The sequence below is a fragment of the Natrix helvetica genome (genome assembly GCF_964273705.1).
Source record: "Natrix helvetica genome assembly, chromosome: 8".
NCBI lineage: Eukaryota > Metazoa > Chordata > Lepidosauria > Squamata > Natricidae > Natrix > Natrix helvetica.
In genome coordinates, this window is record NC_138559.1 from 10708848 (window position 1) to 10729409 (window position 20562).

At 39.0% G+C, this 20562-nt stretch overlaps 1 protein-coding gene across 2 annotated transcripts in view; it reads left to right on the forward strand.

Moving 5' to 3' along the window:
• LOC309396029 (zinc metalloproteinase-disintegrin-like ohanin) overlaps window positions 1–20562 on the forward strand; it is a 60910-nt gene that overhangs the window by 17653 nt on the left and 22695 nt on the right. For both annotated transcript variants that reach the window (XM_081960749.1, XM_081960750.1), the window contains exons 5-13: window positions 2566–2642; window positions 4498–4693; window positions 6273–6335; window positions 8045–8116; window positions 9931–10100; window positions 11711–11795; window positions 13180–13310; window positions 17449–17626; window positions 19761–19850. In XM_081960749.1, the coding sequence (XP_081816875.1) occupies window positions 2566–2642; window positions 4498–4693; window positions 6273–6335; window positions 8045–8116; window positions 9931–10100; window positions 11711–11795; window positions 13180–13310; window positions 17449–17626; window positions 19761–19850 (1062 nt within the window). The remainder of the gene's footprint in view (window positions 1–2565; window positions 2643–4497; window positions 4694–6272; window positions 6336–8044; window positions 8117–9930; window positions 10101–11710; window positions 11796–13179; window positions 13311–17448; window positions 17627–19760; window positions 19851–20562) is intronic.

Genomic DNA, 20562 nt, shown 5'->3' on the forward strand with positions numbered 1-20562 from the left:
CTGGTTTGATTGTCTTGCAGTCCAAGGGACTCGCAGGAGTCTTTGGTTTTGTGTAAGGAAGCTTCTTCCTAGATTCAGTTATCAATTTGTAAATGATGTTTCAGTTCTGGAAGTGTGAAAGTGTATCTTGCTTTGGTTTTTGGTGTTGGAGAAAACTTGAACATAATGCTGTTTCTCAGTGTGTTTATGCATATGGTACATACATAGCACATTACTAAGTAAAGACTCAATGTGCTTCTCATGCTCTTTGGAATAGAATGATTTATAGGCAACTTTTTTTGGAAGCAACTTTTGGCAAAGTGAAAAGAAAAAATATTGTAACACCCTCCCCTCTTTCTACCTTATCAACAAAAGCCTGATAAAAGCAGATAGGCATAGAATTTCGACCAACAAAATCCTGCATCAGGCAATAGGAAAATCCAAATAGTGACTTAAAAAAAATATTTCTGTCAATTAAGCAAGAAAACATTAGAGTCTGCCTTTTTATTTTTAGCCACTGTCCAAAACACTAAGTCAGCCAATGATTTTACCAACTTATATACCAAATAGGGTGGAGAATCAGAACTGGTATTGAGTCATGAAAAACAGCATCTGGGAGACCTTCTTTGGCAGGGAATAAATTATTTGAAGGTGGCTCAGTGGCTAAGATGCTGAGCTTGTCTATCAGAAAGATTGGCAGTTTGGCAGTTCGAATTCCTAGTGTTGCATAATGGAGGGAGCTCCTGTTACTTGTCCCAGCTTCTGCCAACCTAGCAGTTCAAAAGCATGTAAATGCAAGTAGAAAAATAGGGACCACTTTGGTGGGAAGGTAACAGTGTTCCATACACCTTTGGTGTTTAGTCATGCCGGCTACATGACCACGGAGTTGTCTTCGGACAGCGCTGGCTCCTTGAGTTGTTCCTAGAGTCAGGAATGACTAGCACATATGTGTGAGGAGAACTTTTACCATTACTTTAAATTATTGGATGCTTTTTAAAATGCCACATAGATGCATAAAACTGTAGACTGAGAACTGCCAATCTAAAATTTTATTTCCCTTTAGTTGTTTTTCATGCATTTCTCTTTCTCGCTCTCATTTGGAGTGCTCAAGTATTTCACAGAGCCACTTATAGCTTCCTCATTAGTAAATTAAAGCAATCTTTAAGTAACATTTTTAACATCTTTCTATGGGAACATTTTTGAGATTTCTTTTAAATGGCCTCAGCCCAGAAAAAAATACATTTCCCCATCTAGGAATGATGGCGTCAGAGTTTATGAAATCTGGAGGATCATATATTCCCCAGTTCTGCAATAGAATTCTTTATTAGCCAAGTGTGATTGGTCACACAAGGAATTTGTCTCTGGTGCATACCTAAAGAGAATAAAATACATTCATGAAGAATAAAAAGATACAACACTTAGTGATAGTCATAGGGTACAAATAAACAATCAATATAAATTGTAAGGATGCAAGCAACAAAGTTACAGTCATACAGTCATAAATGGGAGGAGATGGGTGATAGGAACAATGAGAAGATTAATAGTAATGCAGACTTAGTGAATAGTTTGACAGTGTTATTTGTTTAGCAGAGTGATGGCATTTGGGGAAAAAACTGTTCTTGTGTCTAGTTGTTCTGGTGTGCAGTGCTCTGTAGTTTTGTTTTGAGGGTAGAAGTTGAAACAATTTATGTCCAGAATGTGAGGAGATTGATTGATTGATTGATTGATTGATTGATTGATTCAATTTTTATAGCTGCTCATTTCAAGCAATAACTCTGGGCAGCTTATAAAAATCAAGATAGAAGTCACAATGGTGCCATCAAAATTCTGCCTGTTTTTGGTCTGTATTGCAATGGCGCCAGCAACAATATCCTATGGATATCCTTGAATTCAGGTTCAGTTCTCCCATATAAGCTCTGTTGAAAAGTTCAGTAATTCAGGAGCACAGGTGTGCAGTGCAGCTTGCTTTTTGGGAGACTTGTGCATTTCTACAAGTCTACACAATGTGCTCATTTTGAAACAATCAGTCGTTCTAATTCCCACAATGGATGAATGGCTGCAAAAGTTAGTGGAGTTAGCAAAGATGGTGAAATTGAATGCTTTGGTTAAAGGGGGAAAATCACAATTGTTTTTTCCTTGGAAACCACTTCTGGACTTTGTGCTTGAGGTGGGAAAAAAAGTGAAACTTTGATTTTGGGTTTTACTGATTAGACAGATTTGTTGTTTTAGAAATGGCTAGTTTATACTGTTATGTAAAAGTAAAAAGTTGAGGTTTAATGCTATTATCTTATTTTACTGCACCAAAAGGAGTCGGAAGTCAATGCCTTTTCTTTCTTTCCCCCCTTTCCCTACACTTTTCCCTTCTCTTCGCTACTTTCCCTCTATATTCTTTTGTATTTTATATTATAAGCTAATAAAAAAAGAAACCATCAATAGTAGTCAGATTTTGTATCCCACCAATCAAACTATTCTGGACTGTTTTCTGTCTTGCTCATTACTTCACTTCTGTGGTGGAATGCATTGGAACCATATTCCTGCTTAACAAATCACAGTCCAATCCAGTGTAGTCTTCTTGCTTCCATACAGGATCACTGCTATTATAACGGGCGCATCCAGAATGATACAGACTCAACTGCAAGCATTAATGCGTGCCACGGTTTGAAGTAAGATACTGTCTTATCTTTTCTTTATTTCACAAGAATGAAAAATGTTATTACTGTTCTTGAAGCTGTCATAGTTAAAAAGCAGAACATCGCTTTCTTATGAAAATTAGTTGCGTAACTTCTAAACTTTTGGGTTGGATACTTAGAAGAACTGCTGCCCGCCAGCAGAGACAGTAGTAGGGAGTTAAATCTCTGTCTAAAGGAGCTTCCAAGACCCTGTCTCCTTTGTACAAAGGAGCTGATGTTACAGGAAGATAAGATAAGTAGATTTCAGGTTGTGAAGGAAGTGTAGGACGTAGCTAGGAAGTACACAGGAAGAAACAAGCAGACTTCCAGTTCTACCAGAAACGTTTTCTTGAGCCATTCTGCACACTTTCTCCAACCAGCTAGATACAGTATCTTAGCTGTATAAAGATTCCAAAATTTAGAAGGGTCAGGTTATCATTAGCCTTATTCTATGTCTTCCTGACAGTCATTACTGAAGGAAGACGCCAGGAGATCCCCTTTGAACAAAGACTATGTCCATGTGGCAGAAGAATAATTGAAATGATAGAATAAGTTGTTGCAGGTGTTATTATATCAGGTAGTTACTAAATATCCTGATAGTTTTGACTTCTACCTAAAGTTGTTGTTGTCAGATCAATCTGATTTCATTTCCTTGACCACAACCAAGCGTTGTTCTACAGTTTGCACTATTTTCTCTTACATATTTTAGAACAATTATATTTTATCCTTTTTATCCTAATTAACTGCGACTTTCATGTTTTATGTGCTGATCTATGAGCAACAAAAGATCGATCTGATTGTCGACAGTAGGGAAAGATATAAGACATATAGTATTGCACCCCTGTGAAATAAAATGTTACAAAAAACCCTGAGTCTTCCAACATGTATAGTCTTACATTTTCACAGCTAGAGAAACATTCGCTACTTTTTAAACAATAATTTAGGAATTGTACAGTGTCGGATTCAACGACAAACTAAATCCATACAAATGTTGCATACATAATTCATAGTTGTACTGAGAAAGTGAAATATCTTATATTTTTTCCGAGCTTAGCTGTATCTTTGAGAAGCAGGAGAAAGTGTTGTGTAAACTAGGGAAAAAAATATGACTCAGTTTATTTTAAGGAGGGATTCATAAAGATAAGTTACGTTGACTTTCTTAGTTAAAACTGGCTATTCAATATGGAATAACCAGTTTTAACTGGCTTTGTGTTCTCTGAGTGTTAGATATTTGCATAAACTGCTGTAGTCTCCACTCAGGTCCGCCACTAGGGCGGGAACAAGGGGTTGTTCTGATTGGACGGGAGGTCTGCCAGCTCCCCATAAAAGGGGAGCTGCACGACCCTGTATTCAGCTGGATCACTACTACCTAACTAATAAAGAGCTGTTGTCACAATTGTCCGGAGTCTGTCCTCTCGTTGCCCAGATCTAACACTGAGCTTAATTGTTTACTTGCAGATATTTCATTAGCCAACTAGGTAACATCTAGTGCACTAATGAGGTTACTAGTTGAGTAATGCAATGTTTGCAGGAAAACAACCAAGGACCCCACAGTTCAATCCTGAGCTCCAAATATTCTTTTCTGTTGGTCTTCCACAATGGTGAAATTCAATTTTTTTACTACTGGTTCTGTGGGAGTGGATCGGTGGGCATGGCAGGGGAAGGATACTGCAAAATCCCCACTCCCACCCCACTTTGGGGCCAGCCAGAGGTGGCAATTGCCAGTGTTTTGAACTAGACAAAATTTCCACTACTGGTTCTCCAGAACCTGTCAGAATTTACTGAATTTCACCCCTGGTCTTCTACCTCTAATCATGCTTTTAAAAATGAATCTACAATTGTTTTACAGAGGTTATTTCAAGAATCAAGGTGAGAAGTACCTTATTGAACCTATGAAGCTTCCCAAAAGTGAAGCCCATGCAGTCTACAAATATGAAAATCTGGAAAAAGAGGATGACACCCCCAGAATCTGTGGGGTAACCAATACTACTTGGGACTCAAATGAGCCCCTCAAAAAGACTTCTCGGGCGAGCATGAATATGGCAGTAAGTCTCATATTAATCCCTCAAGAATATAACATGGTTTGAGGACAGGGATTCATTTACTTGTTTCTAAATTGTAAAATGAAAGAGAAATTCTCTAGGACTTCTAAAAAGAATTCAGAAGATAAGATCCCTAAACATCTATTCCACCCATGCTGCAATAAGAACATATAGAAACACAACGAACAGAAATACACATTTCAGGTTTACACCATTTTCTATGGTCATCCAAACTTAATTTAGAAAATAGAATAGAATTCTTTATTGGCCAAGTGTGATGGGAGACACAAGGAATTTGTCTTTGGTGCATATGCTCTCAGTGTATATAAAAAGAAAAGATACATTCATCAAGAATCATAAGGTACAACACTTAATGATAGTGATAGGGTACAAATAAGCAATCAGGAAATAATCAATATCAATATAAATTGTAAGGATTCAAGCAACAAAGTTATAGTCCTGCAGTCAGAAGTGGGAGAAGATGGGTGATAGGAACGATGAGAAGACTAATAGTAATAGTAATGCAGCCTTAGAGAATTTGAGAGTAGTGAGGGAATTATTTGTTTAGCAGAGTGATGGTGTTCGGGAAAACACTGTTATTGTGTCCATTTGTCTTGGTGTGCAGTGCTCTATAGCATCATTTTGAGGGCAGGAGTTGAAACAATTTATGTGCAGGATGCGGGGGATCTGTTTTCATGGCCCTATTTTTGACTCGTGCAATATACAGGTCCTCAGTGGAAGGCAGATTAGTAGCCATTGTTTTTTATGCAGTTCTAATCATCCTCTGAAGTCCGTGTCTGTCTTGTTGGGCTGCAGAGCCAAACCAGACAGTTATGGAGATGCAGAGGACAGACTCAATAATTCCCTTTTAGAACTGTATAAGCAGCTCCTTGGGCAGTTTGAGCTTCCTAAGTTGGCGCAGGAAGAACATTCTTTATTGCACTTTTTAATGATGTTTTTGATGTTAGGTGTCTATTTTAGGTCTTGAGATATGATAGAACCTAGAAATTTGAAGGTCTCTACTGTTGAAACTGTGTTGTCTAGTATTGTAAGAGGTGGTAGTATAAAAGTGGTTCAAAACAGATTCAACTGAGTCTCCAAATCATTACAACTTTCTGAATCTGTTTAGAAATAAGTGTAATCGAATTATCAGTTGGAGGCCTCTTTATTATGCATCCATAGGGGACTTGGGATTGAGGGTAAAACTGGTTTGAAATACGAAATCAAAGTGCTTTGAGATGTCTAATTAGACCAGTACCTAATCTTGATTCAATTTTCCAATATGATTTGAATCATCAAGTTGTATTGAAGCAAGGATTGAATCAAAATTGACAAAGTGAATCTGGTTAACCACTGCATAATGTTAATTTCTCATCCTGAGAAATTTCCCAGCACATTCTAAAGTGCTGAAGTTTTAACAAGCTCTCTCACTATAAATGTCTTCTTCAAAGAGCCAATATTTCTAAACGTTCAAGTACTTTGTCCAGGGAGTATAACAAGATTATCTGATGATGACCCAACATTTCTGTTGACTGCAGGAAGCAACATGTCTAAAAAGTCTTTTGGTTCATGTTTTGTCTAGGAAAAGGAATACTTGAAGGCCAGAAAATATGTTGAGTTTTATATAGCGGCAGACAACAGAGTGGTAAGTATTCTGAATACCATTTTTTTTCTTTCTGCATTGAACACAAAATTTTGTTTTTGTCTTTTTCAATGTCCGTGTTTTTGAAGGCATCACCAAACACAGCATTCTAACTACATTTTATCCTAAAATATGTATTAAAATATACTTTAACAATTTTTGGGGTTTTTTATTATTTGGACCTGACCCGTATTTACAAACTTAAGACACATTTGAAATTCAATGATTCTCTGATTCTAAATTGTTCCTGCACTTTACCTAAATTTTAATGATAGTTTATCCAGAAATGCCCAGAGCAGGAGACTGAAGTTAGTTAACATGGAGAATATATATGAAGAGTAAAAGAGAAAATCACCATACGTTTCTTCTACCTGGGCAATCAAGCATTCCATGATCCAGAGCAAAATTCATGAGGAGATTTTTGAATTAGTGAGAGGATAGGCAAATCTGGATGTTTTGCTTTCCCATATTTGTTTATTTATTTCAAAACTCTTACATTCAAATGGCTTTTTAAATTACATTGAAATATAAATATACTTTGGCTTCTATGCCTCCCAGCATATACTTTTTTTATTCATACTTTGCTTGATTTTGAAAATAGGTTTCCCTAGCAGAAACATATTTTAATTTATTTTATGAATATATGGATTTGAAATTGATTTTCTCCTTATGTCTGTTTGTGCAAGTATGAGTTTCAATTAATAAATTGGTTCAAAAGGTCAGCATTATGTATTGTTAATTTTCAAACTATCACAGATCATTGGTGGAATTCAATTTTTTTTACTACCGGTTCTGTGGGCGCATCTTGGTGGGCATGGCAGGGGAAGGATACTATAAAATCTACATTCCTTCCCCATTCCAGGGGAAGATTACTGCAAAATCCTCATTTCCTTCTGATCGGCTGGGACTTGGGAGGCAGAGAATAGATGGGGGCGAAGCCAGTCAGAGGTGGTATTTACCGGTTCTCCGAACTACTCAAAATTTCCGCTATCGGTTCTCCAGACCTGGTCAGAACCTGCTGAATCTCACCTCTGATTCAGTTTAAATATATTTCTTCACCATCACTAGCTCAAATAGAAGCTAACCTTTGGCTAATAGACAAGTAAGATCCACATTTGACGTAGCCAACCTCATTTGCAGTAATATAGCATTTGCAGTAAAACAACTGTTGGAGATATTTGAACTCTCAAAATGTGCACATTTCCCCCCCAATAAAATAAAACTATGTTCATGAACTCAGTGAATTCCCAGATACCAGTCTGAGCTTTTTTTTTTTTAATACTATTGCAAAAGGGAACATCTTATGCAAATTTCTTTCAGGGAAATTGGTCTCGGGCTGGTGGAATTTAAATCCAGTTTGTAGTGAAGAAAGTTTAACTTCTGAGCAGAGAAATATAGTGTCCAATTAAGGAATTGAAAGGTTTTCAACAGGCTGACCAAAATTTTCTCCAACCAGGAGGAAAACCCATGTGTAATGCTGAAAAATTAATTAATATATTAATGTAGATTCAAATTAGGTTAAACAATCAACACAAAATAATTCATCGGTGTGCTTGGATATAGAATTATTATTTTTGTCTGAATCAGCAAATTCTACAAAAAATTTTTAAGTCTCTTACTTTCCCTGACATGTTCTTTCTCTCTCTCTCTCTCTCTTTCAATCCCTCCATCCCAAAAATTATCTCTTCTTCACCTTTTTGTCTTTTCTGTAGTTCAGGAAGTACAATCGGAACATCACAGAAATAAGGCTGAGAATATTTGATATGGTCAACTATATAAATACGGTAAGACGACATGGCAAAAGTTATTTCCCTTTTGGGATTTAAGCCTCTCAGATTTTCACTGTGTTCACACAACAAACTTAACCAGGTAAAGAGACATAGCAGATGCGCTTCTACAAGAATGTTAACTTTTCCAGTTTTGAGTTCAACAAAGCTGGGTCATTTGGTAAACTTGTGATCCAATATGCAAGGCCATTTCAGAGAATGGGTTAGTTCAGTAACTAAGTTAATAAGCCTCTTATGTGAATACAACCACCGTGTCGGGAGGATGCGAGTCCAAAACTGTTGCAAGAATTCAATCAGTAATACATTTCAGTAGCTGGATTCTTTCAGGGCTGTGGTTAATCTGCTGAACTTGAAGATTAGAAAGAGATTATTTTAGTAAGACTACTTTAAAGTTAAATGATTATGAACATGATCTGTTTCTGTTTCTGTTTCTGTTTATTTGGATTTATATGCCGCCCTTCTCCAAAAGGACTCAGGGCGGTGTACAACATTAAAAACACACACATCCCAAAGTTAAAAAATTATATACATATCCAAAACAACAGCCGAATTTAAAAGACAATACATTTAAAATAAGTTAAAATTAACAGGCCAGGCTGGCTTTCTGGAAAAGCCAACTTTTTAGGGCGCGTCGGAAGGACCGGAGGTCAGGGATTATGCGAAGCTCCGGGGGCAGCTCAATCCAGAGGGAAGGCGCTCCCACAGAGAAGGCTCTCCCCCTGGGGGGTCACCAGCCGACACTGTCTGGCCGACGGCACCCTGAGGAGGCCAACTCTGTGGGATCTCTGAGAAGGAAGCAGGAGAGAGGAACCCAGTTGAGTTGGACAGCTTGAGTTGAGGGGTGGGCTGCTACTGGTTTGCCCGGGATTAGGAGAACCCGTAACTAAAGATGGCTGGTTCAGAGAACTTCCAAATTCCACCCCTGGCTGGCTCCACCCACCCCACCCACCTGTCATTCCCACCTCACTCTTCCCCTCCCAGGAGTCTCCAAGCAGCCAGTTTTGGATGCAAGGTAAGTTCAGGGCCCGCGCAGAGGCTCGGGGAGGGGGGAAATAGGCCTCCAAGTAGTTCAAAAATGCCGGAAACAGGCTTATTTCTTGAAATGGACTTGTTTCTGACCTCCAGAGGGCCTCTGGAACCTGGGGGAAGCAGTTTTTGCCCTCCCAGAAGCTCGAGGGAAGCCTTTGGAGCCTGGGGAAGGTGAAAACGGCCCTCCTGCTGTGGTGCAGGAGGCCAGCTAGGCCACACCCACCATGGTCACGCCCACCCAGCAACCAGGCAGAGAACCCATTGCTAAAATTTTTGAAGCCCACCCCTGGTTGGACTGTGACACTTAAAAGGAGATCCACTCATATTGTACTATTATATAGTATACTATTATACATATTGTACCTATTCGCCTTGTTGACCATCTTTACTGTTGATGATTATTTAGAATCAGGGAGACAACAGGAAGACCAGTGGGTCATATCTTCCTTAAAGTCCTCCTCCACTTTTGTTGTTGATGAAAGACAATAATCACCTGCTTATCATTTATTTCTCCTGCTTAAAGAAATGTTATTATTCTCTATGTAGAGTCCGTGGTCCTGTCTGAGTCTGACTAAATGTCTACAAGTAAGCCACTAGGCTCAAAGAGCATCAAGGATTCCATAATTCAAATCTTTACTCTAGAGATTTTCTTCTATGGATTCCCAAATCTATTCCATTTCACTCACCCATAGAGGCCAATGTCAGTTGCTTTTTAGTCTTGAAATGTTTCTTAAAGTTTACTTGTGTTTGAGTTTCTGATTGCTGTCATGTCCACCACACAGGTTTACAAAGTTTTGAATATTCACATAGCATTTATTGGCTTAGAAATTTGGTCCGATGCAGACAAGATTGATGTCAACGAATCAGCAGGTGTCACTTTGAGCCGCTTTTCGAACTGGAGAGAGTCTGTTTTGCTGAAGCGCAAAAAGAATGATAATGCTCAGTTACTCACGTATGTCTGATTGTGGGGAAAAGGAATGGGGGTGGCTGGGGGTGGAGGATTATGGGAAAGTGAGTGCTTGCACAGAACTTCCATTCTATGCTGCATGCTTTAAACCACGTGTAAACTATATTTCAAAGCCAAACATTTTTTTTTGTAGATGAGAGCTGGTTTTGAGAAATCCATGAATGATTGCAGGTCCAAAACTCAGCTTGATTTCATTTCATCTGGATTTGAAATTGAAACTGAACTGATCATCTTGTTATGCTTTGGCTGTACTTACACATGCATTTTTAACCTTATTAAATGATGTTTTGGTTCCCATTCTGTACCAGCTGAATGAATACTTCCATTACAAAACAGATAAACCAAGAATAAAATAAAATAATAAAATAGCTAATCTTGAGTTTGACAGGTTGTCTAAATCTGTCATCTAAATCTTAATAGATCTGGTTATAGATGCAGTGTGAGTTCAGCCTATATAAAATTGCCATACAATTTTATGAGTGCGAAATTGACAAATTTGCTGGATTATATCTATAATATATTGTACAAGTAATAACTGTGGTATGAGCAATCCTACAAGATCTGTGCACAGCATATGGGTCTTATAAATATATATTAGGGGCTAGATAGAATGCATATCAAAGCAAAAAAGGAGAATATAAAAAAATTGAAAAAAATCTATTTTATTTTTCCCACAGATGTTGATTTGATTCTTCCCCTTAATCACTTTTCGAAGCTCACCTAGTTTTTTTTTATAACACCACAGCTAAACTTAGATAGGAGAAATCTAATTATGAAAGAAATCTGCATTTGGGTTTTTTTCAGTACATGGAATTTAAATTAACCTAATGGGCTGGATTCACACAAAATGCTAACCCTTTTCCCCAACTTAATGAAAGTTAGCATCAGCCAAGCTTAGCATGCAATGAAAATTCACCCTGAATATGTTTAACAATCTGCTTAGTCAAATGACTTCTGTGAGTAGAGCCTAAAATAAATTCTAACATCCTGACTGGCAGGAACTGAGGACAGGATTACCAATAGCAATAGCACTGAGACTTATATACCAATTTATGGTGTTTTTACAGCCCTCTCTAAGCGGTATACAGAGTCAGCATATTGCCCCCAACAATCTGAGATCCTCATTTTACCCACCTGGGAAGGATGGAAATTAACCTTGTGCCTGGTGAAATTTGAACTGTCAAATTGCAGGCATCCAGCAGTCAGCAGAAGTAGCTTGCAGTACTGCACTCTCACCACTGAGCCACCGCGGCTCATAAGAGGTTTCATATAGCCCAGGAGTGGGTTCTGGCCAGCATTACTGCTGGTTTGCTTGTGCGCGCGCTCCACGCATGCACACGCACTGGATGCATGCTGCGCACACATGCACAGTTCAAGGGCAAAAAGATGGCAATGGCGGTGATCAGGGAACTGGTTTGGGAGCGTGGCTGGCCTGCGTCGATGCTGGGTCTTCAACCCCGGCCTGCATACCACTACCAGTTCAGTGGAACTGGTCCAAACCAGTAGAAACCCACCTCTGATATGGCCCAAGGCTACAGATTGTGCTCCCATCTTCTACAAATTTTACACACACACCTTTTTTCTCTTTCTTATAGGGGTATTGACTTCACTGGAGCAACTGTAGGATTGGCTTTTGTCGGTACGATGTGCAATCCTTCGTTTTCTACAGGAATTATTCAGGTTGGTAGAAAAGCTACTGTTCTGACCTAGGCTTCCGGAGAAAGCATAAATCACAATCTTAGTCCCCAAAACCCTATTTTACTTATACGGCTGTAAATTATGGTCATTAACACTCCGCAAGGCTTCTCCAACAGTCTGTGAAGGTTCCGACAGATGTCTGCTCGAGTTGCCACAGTCTTTCAGGGGAATGTTGATAAACACCCACCTTATCTCCCTTGGAATGCTGCCAGAGACCTAATTGCCAAATGCAGAGCAAGACCAAACTTATCACAGAGTCCAACAGAACTTTTCAAAGCTTGAACCGACCAGATGAACTAATTGCTTCCTGCAAAAGCTCTCATCCAGTTCGCTCTTCTTTTATGTCTTATGGAGGAGCCAATCATCTCCAAGCCTTACCCCCCAGTCGACCCTGTTTTCTTAATTGTTCTTGCCTTCTGGCAGCTCTGCGCTGGCACGCACTGGGACCAGACTCCCGTTGTTCTTCTGCCTTGCTGATGTCAGACTCTGGAGGCTCTGGGGGCAGCAAATAACTACGAGATGGCCTTGGTCCCCTCACTGCCTCTGACACAAAGCACTCATCTGAGCCTTCCCCAGACTCCAGGACTGGCCCAGGTTCCTCCCCAACCTCCTCATTGTCTGAATCAGCTGCCAGGTCTGCTGGCCACTGGCGGGCCATAGCACTACCTGTTACTTGGTTATGGGCAATGAAAGCACGTTAATGCAGGAATAACTTTATTACAAATAAAGACTCTTTTTATACTTGGTCCACAACATTTTTATCCATCTTTATTTATGAATTTGACATTTCCAAACCATAATTGCCAGTCTCAGTTAAGTTCATAAGTTGAGGAATGCTGATGTAATCCTTTAGCTTCAGGTTTCAGAGAAACAACATACTTTTTTAGTACTTTTCCACATTAAAAACCAATCACTAGTAGCAAACCCTGTTGCCTATAGAAAAAGTAGCATGATCTGCAGAAAGGTTCTTATCCCTTCCACTCTCTCTGAAGCTAGGTTTCTATTTAATTTAATATTTTTAACATGGAGAAATAAATAACGCTTTTAATTAATAAAAATAATAAATAATAGAAGACCCCCCTTTGTACCATCACAGCATTCCAGTGAGATAATTGTGGATAAAGTGCCATCTCTAAGCTACTGAAAGGAAAACTGTTTGTACCCTTTGTTATTTTAAAGAAAGAGAGTACTTTTTATAGGAAACCCTAGTTCAGCTTTGCAAATTATTAATCTTTTTTTTTCTAACTCTTTGATTTTTCATTAGAAAGTGCTTGAGCAAAGGTTTCAGCTCAGTGCTAGTAATAATTAAATGCACTTTCAGTTTCTTGGAGGACTAACAATAGACAAAGTGTTCTCTTGTTTTCAGGATCACGGAAACAACCCAATTGTTATTGGGTCAACAATGGCCCATGAGATGGGTCATAATTTTGGCATGGAGCATGACTCAAACCTGTGCACATGCAAGAGTGGCAGATGCATTATGAGTGCCCAGCAAAGGTAACGGCTCAAGAAAACTTTGAATGCCTTTCAAATCGAGAGATTTTCAAACAGTTGCAGTTAACAATAGTGTAAAGCAGGGGTGTCCAAACTTGGGAACTTTAAGACTTGTGGACTTCAACTCACAGAATTCCCCAGCCAGCATGGCTGGTTGGGGAATTCTGGGAGTTGAAGTCCACAAGTCTTAAAGTTCCCAAGTTTGGACACCCCTGGTGTAAAGAGATAGCATAGGAAGCATAACCCAAGGCTACTTCTGCTGCCTGCCGGTTGCCTGCAGTTTGGCAGTTCGATTCTCATCAGCTCAAGGTTGACTCCATCCTTCTGAGGTGGGTCAAATGAGGACCCATATTGTTGGGGGCAGTAGGTTGACTCTGTAAACCAGTTAGGGAGGGCTGGAAATCACTGTGAAACAGTATATAAGTCTTAAGTGCTAGTGCTAGAGACTTCCCTAAAGTGGTAAGCAGAATGGGAAAAAATATTCTGAACTAGGCAACAGCAGAAGGAAAAGGGTAAATTAGTTCCTTGGGGTTTTCCTGCCTTGCTCCTTTATCAAGGTAGAAGATATGTTATATCTTTCATATATTGCAATCTGCTGAAATCAACAGGTAGTAACGTACAGGTAGTCAACAACTTTTAAATGTTTGTTTAGCAAACATTTGAAGTTGAATTTGAAGGCAATGAAAAAACTGACAGGACTTCACTTACAACCATCCCTTCAGTTGCATGGCAACCAGTATGCCTTTATGATGGTGGCAGCCTCCTGGGTTCATGTGATGACCATTTCCTGACCTTTCCAACTTGCTTCTGATAAGACAATGGAGGAAACCTGACTTCTTAATGGTTGTGTGGTTCACTTAACAACTGCCTTGTTTACCAATGGAAATGCTGGTCCCAGTTGTGGTTGTATGTTGAGGATTTACCTGTATTATATTCCTAGTGCTTGTCTAGCCTCTACTTCTTCAAGAAGGAAAAGGAAAGGGAGGAATGGGATAGAATGTTTCGGGTAACTGAGGATTTAATAGCTGCCAGCTGATGTAAGGTTGTAATCTGTAAGCTGATGCAATGAGGATGATTCAGCAATATATGGTATCACTTCATTAAGACTCTGGCGGGGTCCACACAAGGCATTTCTCCTTTAAGAGGTATCTATATATAGGTGGCCATTAGAAGGCATTTTTCTCTCTCTCTTATCGTGTATCTCATTTCTCTCCTTGTGTTCATAGCTGAGTGGTAAGGGATTTATTTACCATGTGCATATTTGTATATAAACCTCTATTAATTGTATAAAGGCTCTGTGTGCTGTGTGCTGTGTGCTCTGTTTTGCTCCTGGGTTTATCTCATAATACTAGTTGCTCTGCAAAAACTCTGACAGAATGGAGAGGAGAGGAGAGGAGAGGAGAGGAGAGGAGAGGAGAGGAAAGGAAATGTCAAGTCTCAGGAATTGTCTGTCGCAAAGCACCCAATTACTTGCGTGTAAGATTTTTGTTTAGTCTCAGTGACCATGCCACCTGTTGTCAAATTTCTGGTTTCTTCTGTCAAAACCCTAGGACTGTGTTGCCTCACATTTTATGCAATGGCAATGAGTTCAGGAAGTATTGAGAATGCTATGTAATGCTATGTAACCTTTCCTGCCCTTACTTTTTGTGCGTCATGATTACTTTTTTAATACTTCAAAACCACTTTGTGGTATTTTGTACAGAAGGCCTTGCATAGAGAACAGTTTGCTCAATAAACTCCACTTAATGGCTCTGGTGCAACCTTGACCTTAAAAGACCATGTTGTGTCTTTAGTGGCCCCCAGCAGATCATCTTTGAGTTCTTGCTTTCCCCTCTAATTTGAGGGGCAGTAATTATAATTTGTAATATTACAATATTGAGGGGCTTGGGTGGGCTTAGCGATAGCATGCTGGCATCTCTTTAAGTATGCACTTTCAGAACCCAGTGGCAAGTTGGTGATATTATGACCTTTTCAACAAAAGAAGTCCAATAGTATATTAACTCTCCCTTTGCCTTAAAATATTCCAAGTGTGTGCCTTGGTAAGGCCACACTTGGAATACTGCATTCAGTTTTGGTCGCCATGATGTAGAAAAGATGTGGAGACTCTAGAAAGAGTGCAGAGAAGAGCAACAAAGAGGATTAGGGGACTGGAGACTAAAATATATGAAGAACGGTTGCGGGAACTGGGTATGTCTAGTTTAATAGAAAGAAGGACTAGGGGAGACATGATAGCAGTCTTCCAATATCTCAAGGGCTGTCACAAAGAAGAGGGAGTCAAGCTATTCTCCAAGGCACCTGAGTGTAGAACAAGAAGCAATGGGTAAGGTGACCAACCGTCCTCCTTTAGGGAGGACAGTCCTTCTTTTGTAAGTTCTGTCGTCCCTCGAAAAGTGTCCTCCTATATGTCCTCCTTTTCGATATTTGAAGACTAATCTGTTGCGCGTTATGTGACGTATTTGTATTTGACATGACAATTCGTCAAGACTCAAGAATTTTTATCTAAAGAAATGCTAGACATTAAAATAGACGACAATTGTCTCTTTGAAGAAATTAGAAGACTGAATGTATATTTAATTCTGAAAAATTAATACACAACATGTTGAAAATCAACATGTTGAAATTGATAAAAGATGGGTGGATATTTTCAGCCATTTCAAAAATGAACATATTCCATGTGAACATTTATTTATACTTGTTCAATTTACGTTGTGCTGTCCTGGAACTAATGCAGCAGTTGAAAGAGTTTTTTTCAATTGCCAATGATTTTTTGACAAGTGAGAAATCGAGATTAAATGTTGATACTCTAGCTGCAGCACTTGCCGTAAAATTCAATATGAAGGATATTTCTTGTTCAGATATTTCCAATATATTGTTAAAAGATGATACATTGACAAAAATATTAATTCAATGGAAAAGTACTCATTTAAATAATAATTAACAGGCATGTAAGCATAATTACAATATAAAATGTTGCAAATGTTTTTATTATGCATATATCATACTTTACTGTATTATTGTTGCAATGAATAAAATATTTCTTTTATTTACGATATATTTTTTCCAATTTATTTGTCCTCCTTTTCATTGTAAAAAAGTTGGTCACCTTAGCAATGGGTGGAAACTAATCAAGAAGAGAAGCAACTTAGAATTGAGGAGAAATTTCCTGACAGTTAGAACAATTAATCAGTGGAACAGCTTGCCTCCAGAAGTTGTGAATGCCTCAACACTGGAAGTCTTTAAGAAGATGTTGGATAGCCATTTGTCTGAAACAGTGTTGGGTTTCCTGCCTAGGCAGGAGGTTGGACTAGAAGACCTCCAAGGTCCCTTCCAACTCTGCTATTGTATTGTATTGTATTGTATTGTATTGTATTATTCCTTTGTTATAAAAAGTAAAAACCTTTCTTCTTCAATAGCAATAGCACTTAGACTTATATACCACTTCACAGTGCTTTTACAGCCCTCTCTAAGCAGTTTACAGAATCAGCATATTGCTCCCAACAATCTGGGTCCTCATTTTACCAACTTCAGAAAGATGGAAGGTTGACTCAACCTTGTACCTGGTGAGATTTGAACTGCCAAATTACAGACAGATAGTAGGCAGCAGAAGTAGCCCGCAGTACTGCACTCCAACCACTTTACCACCTCGGCTCCAAAAGAAGAAAAGAAAAAGAGGGTCAAGATTTTGCTCTTTCCCTTTCAATTATATTATTGCTCCTTCTTCTTCGTCACATCAGCAACATCAGTGTATCATTTCCAGACCTCCCTTCCACAGTGAGACTGATCAAAAATGAAAACAAAAGGCGGCCCACTCAAACACCAGAAGTAGCTTAAGCAACTAAAACCACATGGAGTTCTCCATTGCAAATTCATTGTGTTAAAAAAGAAAAGAAAAAAAAGTTAGTGAAATTAAAAATGGGGGAGCATGATCTGGTAGTAAGATCAAAGGGTGCAAAGAGTTCTTGTTATAGCCAACTTATTAGTTTTAGAGGGGGAAAAACACTGTTTTGTTCATTAGCCATTTTTCCCTATTTTATGGGTTTGTGTGTGTGTGTGTGTGTGTGTGTGTGTGTGTGTGTGATGAATTCTGTTCCTGGTCCAAATATGGATGATGTCATGATCTTATATTGGTTCACCTTTACAGCTATAACCCTCCCCAGGAGTTCAGCTCTTGCAGTTTACAGAATTATCAGCAGTATATCTTGAAGAAAAGCCCACAATGCATCCTCAACAGACCCTCCAGGAAAGATATACTTTCACCTGCAATTTGTGGGAATGACTTTGTGGAGGAGGGAGAGGAATGTGACTGTGGTTCTCCAAAGGTATGTTTCTTTTTCTTTTTTCTTTTTTATGAACAAGGGTGGTTCCAAAAAGTTTCTCAAAAATAGGAATCCTGGCAAAATCATGTTTTTCTAACTGGTATGAGCCAGTTGATTTGTGAATGGCGTAGGTTTGTGTCCTTTATGTACATATATTATGCAGTGGTTTCCTGGATTTAAGAAAGTTATAGAGGAATGGAGAACTGATACCTCACTACTACTTTGGGAAGAACAACATATTTTTTTTAAATGAGTGATTTATCACTCCAAGAAAATCCTTCCCTACTGAAAACCCCTACTCTGTTGAAATGGTCACATTACTTTCTTAACATGGCCACATTATCTATCCCCACTATTTCCTTGAGCTGTCTCCTCCCAGGATTTATTATCTTTAATCTCTGCTTTCAACATGTAGTCCTCAATGGAAACTTCATGGAGGGAAGTGTGCACTGGGGTACCTCAATGTTCTGTCTTAGGCCCAGTTCTCTTCCACAACTTTATAAATGATCTAGATGAGGGGATAGAAGGGAAGCTCATCAGAGTTGCAAATGATACCAAGCGGGCAGGAATTGCCAACACTTTAGAAGGTAGGCTCAAGAGCTAAAAGGATCTAGACATGAATACAGGACCCTCCCCAATAAAATGCAGTTCAGTGGCAAGAAAAGTAAAGTTTTACAGGAAGAAAAGATGTAGAGTAGGTGGTACCTGGCTCAACAGCAGGGAGTTAGGTATCCTAAAGTACAATCAATTATGAGCCAGCAGTGTGCTCCAGGCGCCAAAAAAGCCAATGCAGTCCTAAGCTGCATCAGCAGGGGAATAGTACAATACAATACAATACAATAGTAGAGTTGGAAGGGACCTTGGAGGTCTTCTAGTCCAACCCCCTGCCTAGGCAGGAAACCCTATACCGTTTCAGACAGATGGCTATCCAACATCTTCTTCAAGACTTCCAGTGTTGGGGCATTCCCAACTTCTGGAGGCAAGCTGTTCCACTAATTAATTGTTCTAACTGTCAGGAAGTTTCTCCTCAGTTCTAAGTTGCTTCTCTCCTTGATTAGTTTCCACCCATTGCTTCTTGTTCTACCCTCAGGTGCCTTGGAGAATAGTTTGACTCCCTCTTCTTTGTGGCAACCCCTGAGATATTGGAACACTGCTATCATGTCTCCCCTAGTCCTTCTTTCTCTTAAGCTAGACATACCTAGTTCCTACAACCGTTCTTCATATGTTTTAGTCTCCAGTCCCCTAATCATCTTTGTTGCTCAAAGGGAGCAGAAAAATGCAACAAAGATGATAAGAGGTCTAGATGCTAAAATATATAATGAACAGTTTTAGGATCTGGATATGTCTGGTCTAATGAAGAGAAGGATTGGGGTTCCTAAGAGGCTGTCACAAAGAAAAGGGGAATAACCAGTCTCTAAAGCACTTGAGGGTATGGGGTCTCTTGCCTGAACAGTGGATTGGACTAGAAGATCTAATAATTTTGCACACAAACGGTAATTTAGTAAAGTGTTCTCCTTACGGAGTCAGTGGCAATTGTGTAATGGTCTGTGAGAATGTCCTGGAGTGACAGAAGGAGGATGAACAGACTAGATAGTGGTCAGATAAGAGGTAGCTTAGCCTGCAGATGTAATGGGGCATGGAAAACATCTCAAGAGGAACACCTTCCACTGATTTCCTAAAAATGAGGGGGAAGAAATGTACTTTCAGGCTTGAAAGATTCAATTATTGTAACCTAACAATAAAGCTGGTGTTAATACTCACGGTTGCTCCTCCTCCTCCTCCTCTGGACTACCTCAAATGGTAGTTGAGTCAAAAATCATGAGTAGAAAACCACTCAGAATAAGAAAGAGATTTGAGCTGCAGGTTATGTGGGCTTCACAATTAGGAGGGGAGGATGTTTTTATTTGTTTCATTCTTTTCACATAAGAAATATCAGATTATATTTCACATAGAGATGCCATCATCCGTTTGCAATAACAAACATCCAGGTAACTTATTAGTCACATTCACTTCCTAGCATGAATCCATAAGAAGGAGCACCCAGGGCAGAAATATCAGTTCTCCTTTTCAAAATAGACCCATTAAAAGAGAGCAGGAAGAAAAGTTTATGACGTCATTCGATATGTTTGGTTTTCAGGAATGTAAAAATGATTGCTGCGATGCTGCAACTTGTAAACTGAAACCTGGGGCAAAGTGTGCAGATGGAGAATGTTGTGAGAAATGCCAGGTAAGTCTTGTTTATTTTTAACGCCAGGAGAGATTTTTACCTTGTTCCTTAGTAGCCGCATGTAAATGTGATATCTCTTGGTGGCTTACTGGGAACAAAAACATTTTAGCCTATTCCCATCCCTTCTTCCAGTTTATTGGACCTTTATCAACATATCCATAGGGAGGGCAGTTTAGCGAAATTTCTGTATTGCACTGTCTCAGTCTAAAATACACTTGCTGTGAAAATAATACATATCCTTCTTTGACTGAGCTTGCATGGACACCCAGTTTAAATGGGTTTCGTCCCCCAAAGGAGTTAAAACACAGCACTGAGGCCTTGAGTGGGGATCCCAAAGGAGCATGAAGGCAGTGGGGGGGGGGGGTGTTGGTGCCATGATACCCTTCCTTTGTCAACTAATTTTAACAGGGTTTAATTATTCCTGCCTCCTTAAACATTTTTTAAAATAATTTTTACGTTTTTAATTTTAAAAATTCTAACATTTTAATTTTTATATAGTATTTCATATTTTGATGTATTATTATATACCTCCTTCTTTGACAGAGATGAGCAGTTCAGAAATGTAAAACATGAATGAATGAATGAATGAATGAATGAATGAATGAATGAATGAATGAGGGAAATGTTTGAGATTGATGCCCTAACTCAGTTCCTTGGCTTTCTGGAAGATTCTAAGTGACCATCTGATAATGCTATGACATTACTAAGGATC